Genomic DNA, 17,050 nt, shown 5'->3' on the forward strand with positions numbered 1-17,050 from the left:
TAAGGAACATTATTATTTTTATATTACACATAATGAAACAAACCAAATTAAATTAGACGTAAGATATTAATTATTTTTTTCTTTTTACAAAATAAATTATTACTAACAAATCATGTTTTTTTTCTTTTACAAATTACATAAATCAGTTCTTTTTATACAAAATGGTCACTTGGTTTAGTACCGCTCGCAATAACTCGATTAAACTACAGTATCGACTCCCTATTTAAATAAAAAAATAAAAAATAACTTGATTCCTAACAGGACTCGCATATGATGTGTTAAGTCTGATCAGCAAATCTTCCTTGCACACTATTCCCATAAGTCGAGTCCATACGGCAAGCACAAGAAAATGCCCTTAACTATTTATAAATATGTATGAAAATCTACAGGTATTAAACGCGCACGTAACGTAAGTTAATTTTATCACGGTCATTGTATCGGATTATTGTAACATGATTCGAGATAAAATAAAGTACGTTACGAGCGAGTCTAATACCTGTAGTATTTATAAATAGTACCTATAACGCAACGCGAAACTGTTAAATCAGTATCTTCTACACTTCTATGGACTAGTTTTTTTAGAGATTCCCTCCTACGTGTTTCCATCTCAGTTACTTTTTCAGACATTATACTTACCTGCCTTTCATTAATTAACACTATATTTTGCCCGCAGCTTCGCACGCGCGAATTTAGCGCCACCTACAAAAGAAACAGGTATTTCGCAAATCCCACAGGAACTAGTTTTTACCGGGATTAAAGTACTCTGTGTCCTTCTCCAGACTCTTAATTATCTCTGTCATCCTGGCGTGTTCCCAGTTGCACCCTATGTACATATATGCAAAATTTGAAGAAGATTAGTTCAGTAGATAACGCGTTAAAACAACAAACTAATTTACTTTTGCATTTGAACATTAATTGGGATAAGTAATGTACAGTTTAACAAACTTAATAATATCCTATTACTTTTGTACTAAGATGCAATGTTGGAACTCCCTCTCATCCTCTCATACTTTGAGGCACTATTTATCACTGAATTCTTTAAATGTCAAATAATGATAAATTTTATTTTCGCGTTTTATTTATTTTAATTTGTGAACATCTGAAGTCGTAATAAGTAACAATTCATTTTATTGTTTTTGCAATTTTTTTTTGTCATAAAATAACTTCTATATGTATGTCAGTTTTGAAATTTATCAAATCTATGTCAAAACTAAAGTTGTAAAGGTGCCACCAAATAAGTCTTAGCCTTTTATAACAAGATTTTTTTAACGATTTCCTTTAAGACTATCATTGAAAAATAATGGTACAAATATCATCAGTATGTTATTAGTATTAATTAATTCTTTGAAACCATGAAACATGAAACAAACATTTATTCTTCATATTCCGAAGAATCATCATCTGAGATTTCCATCACCCGTCTGCAGACCGCAGGGCTGCTCCTGTCAATTGAATTTATTTAAACTTTTTTTATAAAATACAAATGTATAGCACAATAGGCGGACTTAATGTTAGGAGAATTATCTACCAGTCAACCATTGGGTCTGGCTGAGAACTTTAAAGTGAATTATTGTCTATTTCAATTGAATTTAAAGTTGATCACTTTTAAGTTCTTATATTCCAACTAACTCTCAACGCTCCGAGTCTGATGCAGTATTTATGATTCAATCCGTCAAAACTTGAGCAATTTGGAAACTCCGCTGCTATTGGCTTATATCATAGCATACTTCGCCGTGATTGGCCAATGGCGTGTGACGTGAAAGTGTCACATCACAGAACTTCAGGCCCAGTAAAGAAACTATTCACGAACCTATTATAAGTCGTCGTCAGTGGAGTCATCGTCAGAGATTTCGAGCGTCCGCCGGCAGCTCGGCTTCCGGTCGAGAGAGAACGCGTACGACTCGTAGTCGAGCACCTCAGAGTCGCTGAGATGAGAATTGCCCTCCACGAAACTCGCGAATCTGCGGACATTCAGTTGAGGGTTTTAAAGAACAAGAAAGAGACCAGCTTTCCGTCTTTGATCAGACGACATTTTTGTTTGATAAAGTCAGACTAATTTGATAGTCACTAACTATTATTAAAACATCTACAATACATGATTTTCAGTTAAACATTTGACATGAAAAAACAATTTCATATATGACATGTACGTTCGTTAAATAAATATATAAATACATTTATAAATAGTTTCCTTGAATCTAGAATATAATGGTTATACTTAAAATAGTAGCAACTGATTAGTGACAAGTCGTTGTGATAGTAAAATAATGTAAGTATTATGTGCAAAATGACAAAACAGTGCTCATGCGTTGTAATCATGTGGAACAGAAAAAAACAGATATACAAGTCAACCAAGTATGTTAACTACACAACTAAAGAGGGACTGAAAGTGATACATAGAAGGTAAGAACTGAAAGCAAGTCTTGGTGTGTAAAAGTTGAAAATATGAGTGAAATAGTTAAGCAAATAAAACAAAATCACACTAACACTCCTCAACTGAACATCAAAGCAAGAAATGGCAAAGTAAAACGAGTGAAACAGAAGGTAGTTACCTGAATCTTTTTTAGGTAAACTAAATCGGTGTATTGTAAAGATAGGTATAACTTTCGTATAAAGAGAACCGCCTCCGAACGGTATTTTCCTTTTGTGAAGTCGGTTAAATTTCTAAAATCTACTAAGAATAACAAACACTTTCCAGAAAATCGCATCAAAATCGGTCCAGCGTAACGAGAGATACATACGAACAAACATGGCGATTTAAAAATGAGGGACAGTAATAATAAATACTTATTTGAATGATAATATTGATAATAAAAGGTTGTACAGTATAACAATTGTCAAAAGTTACATCAGTGTAGCTGCGTAGAAATCAAATTTTTGTGTGGCGCGAAAATATTTAAACGGTTCAGCCTATCAGAGTTCTCCATTTGAACCCACGATCTGAACTGTCCTATATTATGAGCGAGATAACCAGAGATATTTCGTTTTCCGATTTTAAGATTTATATACTTGTAATAAGGTCGTTATTTTATTGAATTTAAATTCGGTTTTATTCGGCGGTAGGTTGCGCTACTCTGAGCCGTCGAACATTGCCGAGGTGGCTTTTAAAGCAGTGGTACTATACGTGGCTGTAAGACTGTCCAAAGTCTTATTTTGACCATGATCATAGTTTGAGTAACTTAATTTTTTTTTATACGAAGCGACTCCCGTCTGACCTCCGCAACCTTTGTAGGGGGGGTTTTTCCTTTACCTTACCCGCATTGAATCATGATTACATCGTTGACTAAATGTGACTATTTCCTTTAGACTAAGCTTTAAAGCATATATTTACCAGTAACTGATTTTAGTATTTAGCGTTGCAATATAATATTATGGTATTATTATTATATTGGTATTAAACACGCACTACGTAACATACCTTTATTTTATGTCGGACTTTTCGAATCATGTTACAAAAGCGACATTAATTCCTGTATTATTAATAAATAAAATATTTACCTTTTAGAGTCATTCAGCTTGAGCATGATACTCCATTGCGCGCAGTCGGGACTCGAGCAGTACTTCCTCAAATTCTCCAAAGCATGCTTGGTTTCTCGCGCGCCTTGCTCATAATATTCTTCGTTTGTTAGTAAACGCGGTTTTGGAGGGAATTTTCTTCGCCTGGGAACAAATAATTTTTTTATTTTTAACACTACATTTCACTATCGTGGCATGATTTGTGTGACACGCCAACTTCCATAACTGTCATGTCCAAAAAAACGTAGATGCAAAAGTCGATCAAGGGCAACTCTTTTTAACTTTAAATTCTTCTTCTAATATCAAATAAATTCTTTAAATCTTTCTAATATCTTTAAATTATTCTTCTAATATCATCCTAAGTATTTTCACGGCTGTCGGCTCACAGACAGTCACTACCATGGTTACTTATATCAATAACCTGAATGTGCAATTTAACCTAACTGTAAGCTAGGAATTTCCCGGCGGGAAAGGGGACTTTCCCAGAGGGAGGGTAGGCAGAGATGACATCTTTATACTTCTAACGCTTCATCAACATTCATAACTCTCTTCATGCAAGCTCGTCGCTCGCCTAGATTCTAGGCCTTCTCACGCCAACAGTTTCATTCACACTCCCTTTTTATATAGAAAAGAGTCATAGATGAACGCTTAAGTAGCTTTCGAACCTGTTACCTCTCGCTTCCGAAAATTATGTCAAAATCTTAACCGCTCTACCACTGACACTGTTCAATCTAACATTATTTCTTCAATTTACATACCAATATCCTTGTATCCTGTATAGCAGTGACTGGGGGAAGTACTTGACTAATAGAGAGAGGACGATGACAGCGCCCGACGCGTCCTGATAATCGCTGCTGAAGAATATCATTAGGACGCCCACCACCTGTGGAAAATAAAAAGAAATAATCGATTTGACGACCATACTTTTGACCAAGGGTCAGGTCAAAAGTACCCGAAACCGCCGAGCTTGCATGAAGAGAGTTATGAATGTGGATGAAGCGAAGGAAGTATGCAGAGATCGTGGCAAGTGGAAAGAGGTAGTCTCTGCCTACCCCTCCGGGAAAGAGGCGTGATTTTATGTATGTATGTATGTATGTGTGTTGACGACCATTTTGACCATAGAATTAGGAATAACAAAGAATTAGAGATGTACTAGTGATTGTGACGTTTTAACTCCATAAACACCATAACAATAAGAATTCTGAGGAGCGCAGGGACAACTTCAGGTTTGCAACGCCGATAAAGGGAAAAGCTTTAGGATTTTTATTTTAGGCGATGGGCTAATCTGCAACTATATCTAAACCTTTCACATATGTCTTTTGGTTCTGTCTTACCGGAAAGGAATAAAGAAGTGATATGTATTTATATAGATCATTTGATTCGACGGCCTCTGTGACGCAGCGGTAGTAGGTACGCTTGTCTGTTTCACCGGAGCTCCCGGGTTCGAATCCCGGTCTTGGATGTTTATCTATATAAGTATTTATTATAAAATAAAGTATCGTTGAGTTAGTATCTCGTAACACAAGTCTCGAACTTACTTCGAGGCTAACTCAATCTGTGTAATTTGTCCTGTATATATTTATTTATTTATATTTATTTGAATTATAATGGATGAAGTGATTGTGGCAAGTGGAAACATGTAGTCTCTGCCCACCCGTCTCTGCCCACACCTAGTAACGAAGCGTGATTTATGTATGTATGAAATTTAAGAATGCTATAGCCCATCGCCTACACAAAGAATCTCAAGCATATCAGCCTATCTCTTAATCGCCTTTTACAACATCCATGGTAAAGATATGGAGTGACTTTATTCAAAAGCGCCGGGAACCACACGGCAAAGACTATAACAGTTACAGACTCAAAAAAAACTGAAAGATGAGATACCGATTAAAAACTGACCTGCAAGATCCACATGACCATATTCTTGCTCCTGGCATTCCTCGGGGGCCCTATCCTGTAGCACAGCAGGAAGCTCGCCAAGCTGGCAGCCAGGAAGTACCACACCACGTATGTCTGATACGAAGCGAGTAGTGTCCGCGTGTTCTCCCATATTTGTTGGAATATGTACACGCCGACCGTCCACCCCCCAATCAGGATACCGTATGTTAGGGTTTTCTGAAAAATAAATCATTATTTTAAACTTGGAACGCCATGGAAATATTTATGTATGTCGGGTGCATGAAGTCATAATCGTTAATGCCTGTTCTCACATACATTGTAAACATCCTATTAGTATTGAAGGGTGTATAAATTGACTGAGTGTACAACTAACTGTGATGGGCTGATGGGGAAATACCAAACAGACAATAATATTAGCTCAGATTGTGTGATCCATACTTTCATTCTTCAGAGAAAAGCATGTTCTGAACTTTCCCAAGGATGTTCCGAAATCTCGTTTATTATATATTAAAAAGAAAGATTCGATACTCACCTTTCCCGGCAACAGCTTGCTAATATAATACACGAGCACCATAAAAGACGCGAACACACCCACAAACACACCGCACAGGTAGAAAAACACAGGGTTTCCGCACAGAGCTTTCGATGACAGGATCAGTGTGATACCAGCCAACATCAGTATTATCCTCCATATGTCAATTCCTGTGAACATGTAAGAAATTTAAACAACTCTACAGGCAAGACTAAATTTTAAAAAATCACATTACTCTCTTATTTTGGTATTTATAGTAGAAGCCCTGAATAGATTTTGTACTATTGTCTTTCAAATACAGACATTGGTCAGTTACAACTTTACTCAGTATGTTTGAATAAGGACTTTAGATCTAAGTCTATAAAAGTAAAAAAATGTTTTACAATTATTTTGAAGATATTTTATATCAATTTAATTATTATTTATTAATTTTATCAATTTAATTTAATAATTTTATAATTGGAGATATTTGTGTAAACGGGTTACGAAATAGGTCATGAAATGTTAGAAAATTCATAAAAGTTGTGCCTTTGACTTTTATTGTAAGTCAAGTTATGATAAATAATGTTGAGTTTGACTTATCTTGACTCTTTGCCAGGATGTCCTTAATTTGATCAAGATACATTCGTCAAGCTACAGATAAAAGCTAATAATAAAAAAGTTCAAAATTCTCACTTATAACTTGCAACTCAACAGTATGTCTCTGCTTTGTGTTGACCGCCATACATGTGGGCGCAAACAGACTCAATGTGGTGGTCCGAGTCACTCTACTCTGGAAAGGATTGACAGACCAGACGAAGCTGTCTTCTGTGTACTGTTTATACACGTCTTCGGGTGTTGTACCAAAATATTGACGAAAGTCATCATTCTTTATTCTTAAATGGAACTGAAAAGTATGGAGAAATTAATGATTTTTTAGTACAAATAAAGGAATGATAATAATTGAATTGAGTGTTTCTTTTAGTTAAATAGGGTTAGGACCTACCTAAAAAGGAACCCACTTAAAAATATTTATAGAATTGACAAGAATTTCATAGTAAACAATCAGTGGCTTACCTTTACAGTCTGCCAAATGGCAAATAAGTTTTTGTTGGTGCCCGGATAGCAATAAATATCTACAGCTTGTTTTGGCGTTGGTATGTCTCTCTCTATTGTAGTTGTTCCTCCGAGCCAGTGAACTAAAATTTCATTTAACAATTAAACTCAAAGTATATTTCGCATCAAATGAAAAAAAAAATAATGTATTTCAGATAGACCATTTGAAATAATCATAACTCTGTGATATTTAAGCGAAAAAACAAAACAAATCTAAACAATAGTCTGAGAAGCAATCATGTTCCCAACATAGAACGTCAAGAAAATGCGGCTGGTTTGAATTAGGAAAATGTGCCCGGATATACGGGGTTTTATTGTATTAATATTGAATATTTACTTACCATCGTAGGGCAAAGAAATAGCAAATGTAAATAAAGTGGGAAATAATACGAAAGTTATCCAGCGACCACGGCAAGCCATGGCGGGAAAGATCTAGTTTTCTTTGACTTATAAAATCAATTCTTTGTAACGTGAGTCAGAGATTAAAATACAAATGCACATAATATTTAATTAATTGCATTCAAGATTAATTAATTCGCTCTCAAAAATAACACAGGGCAAACAAAACACGCTTTTCTACAAACTCAATTTTTGTCAGTTCTGAGACTGACAGTGACTTATTTCTTATTATTTGACAACGGCATTTAAAAAAAAATCCCGCAGTAATGAAGTCAAAGGTGTGTGGCGCGAATTTATGAGACGGACAGACTAATTTATGCATGAAACCTTTATTAGATGAAACAAGATTTTAAAACTAGCTGTTAAGGCCATTAGCTAGATATGGTATTTACAACTTCCACTTGGTAATAAATAATACTGGGTCTGGTGAATGGCTATGTAGCTATTTAACATAAACATATATTCGCGTCTATATCCCTTGCGGGATAGACAGAGCCAACAATCATCAAAAGACTGATAGGCCATGCTCAGCTCAGATTCAAATAGTGACAGATAGCTTTTTAACTCTTTCAGGCACACTTTCACATAGTTCGAATTATAAATAAAACAGTACATAATATGGTTTAATTATGCTTTATTTAATAGGAAAAATACAAAAAAACATAACATATACTTAAGGCTTTTACGGAATAGAGTGGTTAGTTTACTAACCACTGTGACCATATAAGGAAAATAATAATCAAACATTTTTTACAATGTAATAACCAAATAACGGGTTAATCATTGTTTATGAAAATCTGAAAAACAGGATTTAGTAGTATGGATATAGAGAGGTACCTTACAGGTATTACACTGCCAGATAGTACGTACTGGACTTTTTTTGGTACTGCATTTTGCACACCTTCTTGAAGTACTTCTTTCAGGTTGATGTAAATTGCTTTCCTTGCGTAGTTCTGCTGGAACTGTGGGCTTATGTCGTTTTATCTGCACAGGCAATGGAGACGAAGGCCCAGAGCCACTATGGCGTTTTGACCGTATTGTAGATTTCTTTGCCAGAGCCGGGGCGAGTATACCTTGGTAGATACTTCTACGAAAGTCTTTAGACGACAGTTTTTCGAGATGTGGTAGGTGTTCGTTTTTGAGTTCTTTATACACTAAAAAAGAATTGAACTGCACAATCTAAATAATGAAAAAAAAATACTATGCCACCATTTGTGCGATTTCCTATCAATACTATAACTACCTTTCAATTGGTCAAATTTATCCACGAAATTCATGTTATTATTGTATGTCATCACAGCCTCTGGACAAGATATTTCATTTCTTTCTCCATTACGCTCTTTGCGGGTAACAACACCTTTATTTCTAGGATCTATGTAGTTAGAAAGCATGTAAACAGATCTGTTGTCTTTCCATTTTAGCACTGATACATTTGTGTCACTGACACGGTAATCATGCTGTCCTCGCCTGAGATCTTTATCATCCTTCAGTTGCGGCAGGAACTTCCGATTTGAGTTGACTGTTCCACAAGCCAATATGTTTTGTTTTTGTAGATCAATTTCTAATGGATAACTATTGAAATAATTGTCAAAGAATACTTTATGGTTTTTTGATTCCAAATTTGTGCAAAATTGACGAACTATGTTTCCTCCGAGATCGGTTTGAACGCTGTCACCAGACTTTTCTGTATAGATTTCAAAATCAAGGCAATAACCGGACGCAGCACACATCATCCAAACCTTATAACCACGTTTTATAGGTTTCTTTGGCATATACTGTTTCAAGTAACTCGTTTTTATCGAAATTTCTTTTCATAATATCTAACAGGGGTCGGACCTTGAATAACTTATCGTAATTTGGATCTGTTTTGCTAGGCATTACAGTGTTATCATTCACGTGCATATTATTTAGAAGCCAGCTGAAGAGATTTAGTGGCATGAAGGAAGATATATAAGGATCATGTAAATCAGGAGCAGAAGACCAATAATCTTTGTAACTAGGATACTTTTTTATACCCATCACCAAATTCAAAGCTAGAAACACTTCTATTTCTTCCGATGTAGTAGACTTATAAGGAGTACCCTTTTGCATGACGTATAAGTTTGTTTGAAATGAAATTATTTCAAGTAAATCCTCTGTCCAAAACATGCGGAAGAGTTGGGTAGGCGTGACATGCTCTAATTCAGTAATATGACTTGGTAAGCCGTCATCTCCTGCATACTGACCTGGTGTATCCATTCTAAAACTCTTTTTCCACTTTGGTGCAGGAACTATGGGTTGTGTGGTACAAATATTACTCGTGGACGGCATATTGCTACTAGCATAGGTCGATAAAGGTTGTTCATCTTCTGAGTCGTAGTTTTCATCAGGGTCTGGCTGAGTCCTTGGAGGTAAATCGCCAAGAACCAATGGAGGTGGCTGCTCACAATCCAATTCCTCACCAGAATCCTAGCTGCAGAGACTCTCGTTATCTGAAGGAATACTTTCCAGCAGAAATTCTTCGATATCATTATCAGTAAGAACACGCGGCATTCTAAAAAACAATGATAAAAATGAAACAAAATTACCTTGACGAAAACCTACAATAGTCATAGTGGTTAGTAATAAAACCACCTTTTTTCAAACAACTTGTACAAAAGATTAAAGTCGCTAATGTATATTTTTTCTAAATAATCTAAAACTAACATTCTAAATAACAAATTAATATAATAACTACACTGAAAATACGCAATCTTACCTTTTTACGAAATTTTAAAACAATCCTTTGAGAAAACGGCACTGCACTAATGTTTGAATTGTAATCGACCACCCAACGATCGAAGCGGTGGCGCCAAAGTTGCGTCAATGTTGTAGAGAAAGGTTCAAATATACGAAAAAGTACCGATGTTTCACAGTAAATGACGCAGAAAAAAAGAAAAATGCATTAAAATAGGTGGTTAGTAAACTAACCACCCAACCTCAAAGAGTTAATACATATACATACATTTGTTCACGTCTATATCCCTTGCGGGGTAGACAGAGCCAACAGTCTTGAAAGGACTGAATGGCCACGTTCAGCTACTTGGCTTAATGATAGAATTGAGATTCAAATAGTGACAGGTTGCTAGCCCATCGCCTATAAAAGAATCCCAAGTTTGTAAGCCTATACCTTAGTCGCCTTTTACGACATCCATGGGAAAGAGATGGAGTGGTCCTATTCTTTTTTGTATTGGTGCCGGGAACCACACGGCACCAATACAAAAAAGCTATTTATATATGTAATGTTGTAGTAACAAGTTTATTGATTACCTTTTCTCCATAGCGACAGGACAGCAACCCGTCACTATCTTCACGTTTTTCGTGACCATTTTCACTGTCTACTCGTTATGGGATAAAGGCGATAAATATTTAGACCAAACAAGCAACAAGTCATCACTAATTTCGTCGGAGAGAGTGAGGCCCAGAAAATATTTATTTTTGTTTGCAACAAATACAATCAAAGCTGCTGAATCGATTTTAGACGAAATTTGGCACAGATAAAAAATAGACCTGAATAACTTATGCTATTTTTTTGGAAATTCCTTCAGGAGCGAAGTTCAGCGCCAAAGCTAGTTCGTATGTATAAAACTTTTAGTCCACGAAAGTAAATTTACCGATATATGGAAACGAAGCAGAAACTGCCAAATAAGACACAATAAATAGTTCATCAATATTTTATTTGGTAAAGCAAAGACAAATACCGTAGGTCAAAGTGAAATACTAGACTGCATCAAACAAGGCTTACTTCTACAAATTATTTACAACTGAAAGAGTGTCCCTACTTATCTAAAAGTGTTCTCAAAAAATTGCTAAGTCACTTCATAGCTTACAGGATTGACAAAAGTGAAGTAAGTTTTATCCACTGAACTATAAACAAAATGGAAGCTACTTTATAAGAGTAAAAGCAAGAATCAGAAACTAAAAATTTCCCTGATATTATCCTTTACCATTTTGACACTTCAGTAATCCAGGCTTTTAGATATAAAATTAAATTTATTGCCAAGGATATTACCATGTTATAAGACCTTAAACTATTGCCGTAGGTACAGAGTTCTCAATATTAATTAAAAAAGGTGTTAAGATATACTCTTTGAGTTAGAATGTATTTTAATTTAGTAGGCACATTGAATTAAAATTATTTGTAAATAGCAACCATTAAAGGCACCTCTTTGCATTCATCCTGTATTAGTAAATTTTTATTATTTTTGATTTTTTAATTTAGTGAACAAAAGAGTTCAAATACAAATTATAAAAATAATACACAATGTTTTCAAAAAAGGAATGTTCTATTGGAAATACTGTTAAAAATACTTTAGTTTAAAAAAGAAAAAATAAAACTGCCATAGACCAGTCTTTTTTTTACAGGAATGACAAAATATCCCCTCAAACCTCATAAAATAAATATGAACCTAATTTTACATAAATACCTTTTTAAAAATCACAGTTTTTCAACCAAAAGTACATTCAACTATGCTACATATTTGTATAAAATCAAGTATAATGATGTGTACTTCATATATTATTTTCCAGCACCCTATTTTTATAAATTGTACTTCTTTCTTGACTTGTGTACTTGTTATATATCCAAGAAATAAATAATATAAACGGCCAAAAACGAAAACAAATTAGTTTTTTTTATAAAGGTGAAATAATGACAGCAAAAAATACGTATATCACCTTTAGTTGAAGATGATAAGTTGGAATATTTAATATATTATCTTCTATCTTAATTGCACTATCTCAACATCATACTTATACATTTTTTTCAATATAATGTATAAATAAATATCATTTAATATAAACTCCAGTTCATTGTACTTAGACCATTATTATGTTAAAAATCCTCTGTCAAGACTTATGTGTACAATTTATCTGTAAAAACGATTTAACGTAATAAGCAAATTTTTTTACACGACATCCAAATTCGATCACATAAAAATGAATTTGCCTGCATAAATGATATTGGTTTAATCGATGGTTATTTCATAAAGTATAGTTAAAAATATTTACCATTTCATAACATATTTTTGTATATTTCTCTGCTTCTAATTACCTAGCAGACATTTCTTTATACTTTACAGTGCCCGACGAAAAAGAAATTAATCGAAAATATATTTAAATTCACTGATAGCTTGTTCTAAAATATTTTTATTTATTTTGGTATTTAAAATATGGAGGAGTCAAACAAAATCTCTTTTATCGAGCCAAAAACGAAAGAAATATTTTTTTGTCATTAGATTGTTTTTCTTTTATATATATATAAATTTCTTATTAATTTTGCTATTGCGTTTAGCAACACTAAAATCACTGCTTACTATAAATATTGTAATAATGTCTAGGAACCTTGTGAAGGCACATTAAAAGCACTAATTTTAATTTACTCTCGTGTATAATGGAATCTTCTCATGTCATCATGGCTACTTCAATCTCTTGATTCCTCGCTATTGTCTAATTTCTTGCTAGTCGTTAGGAATGTTATCTGTAAAAATAATGACATGCAATAAAAGTTTTATAAATTTGAAAAGAAGATGCTCACTAGCTAAGTAAAGAAATGTGATAGAAAACGTAGAAACCATCCAGTGAATGTAAAAAAATAAATAAATATAAATAAATATATATGGGACAAATTACACTGATTGAGTTAGCCTCGAAGTAAGTTCGAAACTTGTGTTACGAGATACCAACTCAACGATACTATATTTTATAATAAATAATTATATAGATAAACATTCAAGACCCAGGGCAATCAGAAAAAGTTCTTTTCTCAGGATTCGAACCCGGGACCTCCGGTGTCACAGACAAGCGTACTACCTGCGCCGCGCCACAGAGGCCGACAATAAAAAAAAACTGAATTAAATAGGAAATATTTTGTTTTTGGATTTTATAAGTTCGTTTCATTATCGCGTTCTCATTTCAAATCGAATCGCAGCAATCGAATAATGCCGATTTGACATACCTACTCGTACAGCAGCGGTATTAGCGCGGCCGCGAGTCGGGCGGCGCGTAGTGCCCGCCGCCGTGGCGCGCCCACTCCCGCTCGAACTCGTGCTCGAGGATCTCGGCGCCGCGCTTGCGGGTCAGGCCGGTCTCGTCGAGGCTCAGCTCGCACATTTGCATGTCGTCCACGCCTGAAATAATAATAATAAAAAAAAAAACAAATTATAAGAGATGCAATGTAATTTTTTATTTTTGCTAGGGGTTGATTAATTTGATGGAACAATTAATTTATATGTATACGTTAAAGTCTTACATTTTTTTTGCACAACACAAACCCTTTTAATACATGCCGCCATTTTTATTTTTGGTCACTGTAGCTAGGGTTTGATAGAACAATTAATTTTGATCACCAAATACGTTTACACGTTTACGATAAAGCCTTACAATTCTTTTTTGCTCAACATAAACCCTTATAATGCATGCCGCCGGATGGCTTTAAAATAAATGATTACAAAACTGTTCACCAAATAATGTCTATCGCCATTTTAAGAAAATATTATGACACAACAACAACAAGTGAGAACTTGTCCGCACATTACAATTAACGAGTTGCACCAAAATCCTCTTTTATAAAATCCAACCAGCGCACCGCATAGTCGGCGCCTTTGCCAGCGTCAAAGACGTGACAGTTCTTTGCCAGCGTCAAAGACATAACAGTTTGAACGGTTGGCGTCGCCACTAGTCTTGCTAAGATTTACCGCCAAGCGGCTGTCGAGTCCCCCCTATAAGGAGCCTTACCGGCTTGCAGCAGAACGGGCGTCTTGTCGGGATGCAGCTCCATCTGGCGCGCCACGTACTGGCCGTCAAAGTGCGCGTACCACCAGCCGCGCCGCTCGCCCTCCGCCCCGCTGCCCGCCCCGCTCCCCGCGCCGCTCCCCGCGCGCACGAACGGGATGCGGAAGTAGCGGTGCCGGGCGCCCAGGATGTCGCCCTTCTGCGGCAGCCGGGGGGCTTTGGCTGGAAATGGTGCTTGTTGTCAAATTGGATAATGGTGTTAAAAAAAAGGATACCTAAAGGTGTTTTTGTAAAAAAATAAAGTCCGTGATGAAAGTGCTTCTGATCGAATCAGGTCAATCAATTTGACTCTTCTTTACGATCATTATGATACATTCCCTTCTGATTACACCTGATTATATCACACAATTTCACTGCGTTACTTTTCTGCCAACATTCACTAGCACACATTAGTTATGGGTCTAACCAAAAACTTTGTATTTTTTTTCCTATTATATATATTATGAGTTATTAAGAACTTATAAAGACTATTTGGCTCTGTCTACCCCGCAAGACGAGACTATTACATGTATGTATGTACTTACGAGTAAATAAAAAATATTTTCTACATACCGGCCTCCATGATGGACTGTGGCGCCCTCTCCTGGTCGGCCATGGTGCTCTTGCGCGCGTTCTTGGCTTTCCACGCGTGGTACACCTTCAGCCGGCGGTGGAACTCATGGCGGCACGCCTTGTAAATTATTTATTAATCAAGCATCGGAATGATATTAAGTAAATTATGCCAAATTTAAAAAAGTTGAAGTTAATACATACTAATAGAAAAAATGGAAAAGTAAATTTATTTGTTTGTTCACTTTCACTGCACGCGTGAAAATCAAAATGCGAATTGATATAACGGGTAATCTATTGCAGAAACTATTTCAAACAGACAACTCTTAGTTTTGAATGTAGCTTCAGCCTTTTTTTTACCTTGAAAAACGATGAAAAAATACAAATTGCATAATTAAATCTGAACTCACCTCTAGAAGTTCTATATCACACGATGTGTTTATAGTGTCTCGCAGTTCCGAATACTTCCATTTGGAGAGGTCGTATTTCTGCTTGCCTTGCATCGCTTGCTGCATTCTTACCCTTTCGGACCTAACGCACATTGACAATTAAGATTTGAAGTAGGTTAATGTAAGGACGAATTACACTGAACGTTATTGATACGAATCGGATATTATGGTATGTAGGCATGTAGATTTTTTAAGATTTACATGTATATTTTGAAAAGACATTCTGTGACAGGTTTTTAATGGTCACAAGGGTTCTAAAAATAGCTGAATTCAGCCTTAAATTATTATAAAATTTATGATTCGGTTAGCCAATACTTAAAAGGATGCCAATGAGTTAAAATAATGTCTCATATACATTTTCTTATATAATCCAATGCGACCAATATCGTTTGGTGTAAATCGTCCTTTACAATGTTTGAACATGACCATTAATTTATTTTTATATTACTTATAAAACAATATTCGTGCCATCTGCTTTTTTTTTCGGGGTTATTAAGAAAAATAAATGGTCAATGTCAGTGCTTGCTTAAGATCGAATTAGTAATACACCGCTTTTGTAAAAACTGCAAATCATAAAAAATTTAATCTACATAACAAAGCAGAACCATTAACATATCACTCAATTAAGAGTAAACATTTTATCAAACTATTATTTTCTGAAAGCCTAGTAGTTAACGTGCAAAAAAGTGTAACCATCATACTAACTACATATATCATGCAACCACTATGATAAATGATTATTTACAATATGTTACAAATCTACATTTTTGGTACCATACATATTTAAGTTATTCTTTGTACTTCAAAAGTCTTATCTAAAGTCATTGAACAACAAAAATCAGTGCCATATACATACATATATATATATATATTTTATATTTAATAATTTAAAAAATATATCCATTTTAAGGTAAAACATTCAAGATATATTCGTGCTAGAAATTTCAGAAAATTTGATAAAACATAAAAAAAAACAGAGCATATGAAATAAATAACCACTACTATTAGTATACAATATTAACTACACTTAAACCAAAAACAAATAAAGCGACTAAAACCAAAATATGGCTCCAAATCACATAATCACCTAAATTAATTTAGCTCAAGACAAAGATTCGTGAAGCATTCTTAATCCGTCAAATCGTTAAAATACGTGCATATGTATAGAAGCGTCAACCTGGAATTGTTAGCACAAATTAGTACCGTGTCAGTAGAAGGTCGCTCGCGTTCTACAACAGATTCCATATTTCAATTTAATATATATATTTTTTTAATTTTCATCGGTCTCTCATAAAGAATTTTAGGCCTTCAGTCCCAATAAAATCCCGTGGAAGGAGGAAGTAGAGCTATATGCAATAGCTCATATCACGAAGGGGAGATACCTCATTACTGTCATGGTTTAGGACACTTTGGCAGGTCTTACTCGTAAGACAACAAGAGCATATTTTGTACGCCTGCCTTACTATTAACCAAGGATGTGGTACCATATACCATGAAGTATTTGCAAATATCCACACTTAGCCTCGTACAATCCGGTGGGGTTTTAGTTAGTAGTTATGACAATCCCGCGATACGTATACTCATAAAATTACTCGTAAGACAACAAGATCATATTTTGTACGCCTGCCTTACTATTAACCAACCATGTGGTACCATATAAGTATTTGCAAATACCTACACTTAACCACAATCCGTTGGGGTTTTAGTTAGTACTAATGACACTCCCGTGACACGTATACTCATAAAATTAAAATCTGCTGTAGAACGTGAGTGAGAGGAAGTGGTGTGCGAAAGAGACCGG

General features: G+C 35.0%; 2 protein-coding genes across 5 annotated transcripts in view; both read right to left on the reverse strand.

Annotated features, from left to right (window-relative positions):
* Positions 1–90: 90 nt before the first annotated feature.
* LOC106130350 (nuclear envelope integral membrane protein) lies at positions 91–8,618 on the reverse strand. Its single transcript, XM_060945710.1, has 9 exons — positions 7,384–8,618; positions 7,004–7,125; positions 6,623–6,833; positions 5,948–6,117; positions 5,416–5,631; positions 4,275–4,399; positions 3,499–3,660; positions 1,811–1,961; positions 91–1,442 (listed from the first exon to the last, which is right to left on the reverse strand). Exons 1-8 carry the CDS (start codon positions 7,460–7,462, stop codon positions 1,814–1,816), a joined length of 1,233 nt encoding a protein of 410 aa, XP_060801693.1. The 5' UTR covers positions 7,463–8,618; the 3' UTR covers positions 91–1,442; positions 1,811–1,813.
* Positions 8,619–11,119: 2,501 nt separating this feature from the next.
* Positions 11,120–17,050, reverse strand: part of LOC106130354 (myosin heavy chain 95F) — a 50,102-nt gene continuing 44,171 nt past the window's right edge. For 3 of the 4 annotated variants that reach the window (XM_060945757.1, XM_060945754.1, XM_060945755.1), the window contains 5 exons: positions 15,211–15,331; positions 14,804–14,921; positions 14,195–14,413; positions 13,416–13,587; positions 11,120–12,938 (listed from right to left, as the gene is read on the reverse strand). In XM_060945757.1, the coding sequence (XP_060801740.1) occupies positions 13,436–13,587; positions 14,195–14,413; positions 14,804–14,921; positions 15,211–15,331 (610 nt within the window). In that variant the 3' untranslated portion in view covers positions 11,120–12,938; positions 13,416–13,435. The remainder of the gene's footprint in view (positions 12,939–13,415; positions 13,588–14,194; positions 14,414–14,803; positions 14,922–15,210; positions 15,332–17,050) is intronic. The other variant, XM_060945756.1, reaches the window with a different exon arrangement.

This window comes from Amyelois transitella, chromosome 9 (assembly GCF_032362555.1).
Source record: "Amyelois transitella isolate CPQ chromosome 9, ilAmyTran1.1, whole genome shotgun sequence".
NCBI classification, from domain to species: Eukaryota; Metazoa; Arthropoda; class Insecta; order Lepidoptera; family Pyralidae; genus Amyelois; species Amyelois transitella.

Excerpts from the sequence above, each read along its gene's own strand:
- LOC106130350 (XM_060945710.1), bottom strand. The coding sequence starts at position 7,462 with ATGGCTTGCCGTGGTCGCTGGATAACTTTCGTATTATTTCCCACTTTA. Across the intron at positions 6,834-7,003 it reads CCATTTGGCAGACTGTAAAG|TTCCATTTAAGAATAAAGAA; the intron begins GTAAGCCACTGA and ends CATACTTTTCAG. Across the intron at positions 5,632-5,947 it reads GCAAGCTGTTGCCGGGAAAG|AAAACCCTAACATACGGTAT; the intron begins GTGAGTATCGAA and ends TTTATTTTTCAG.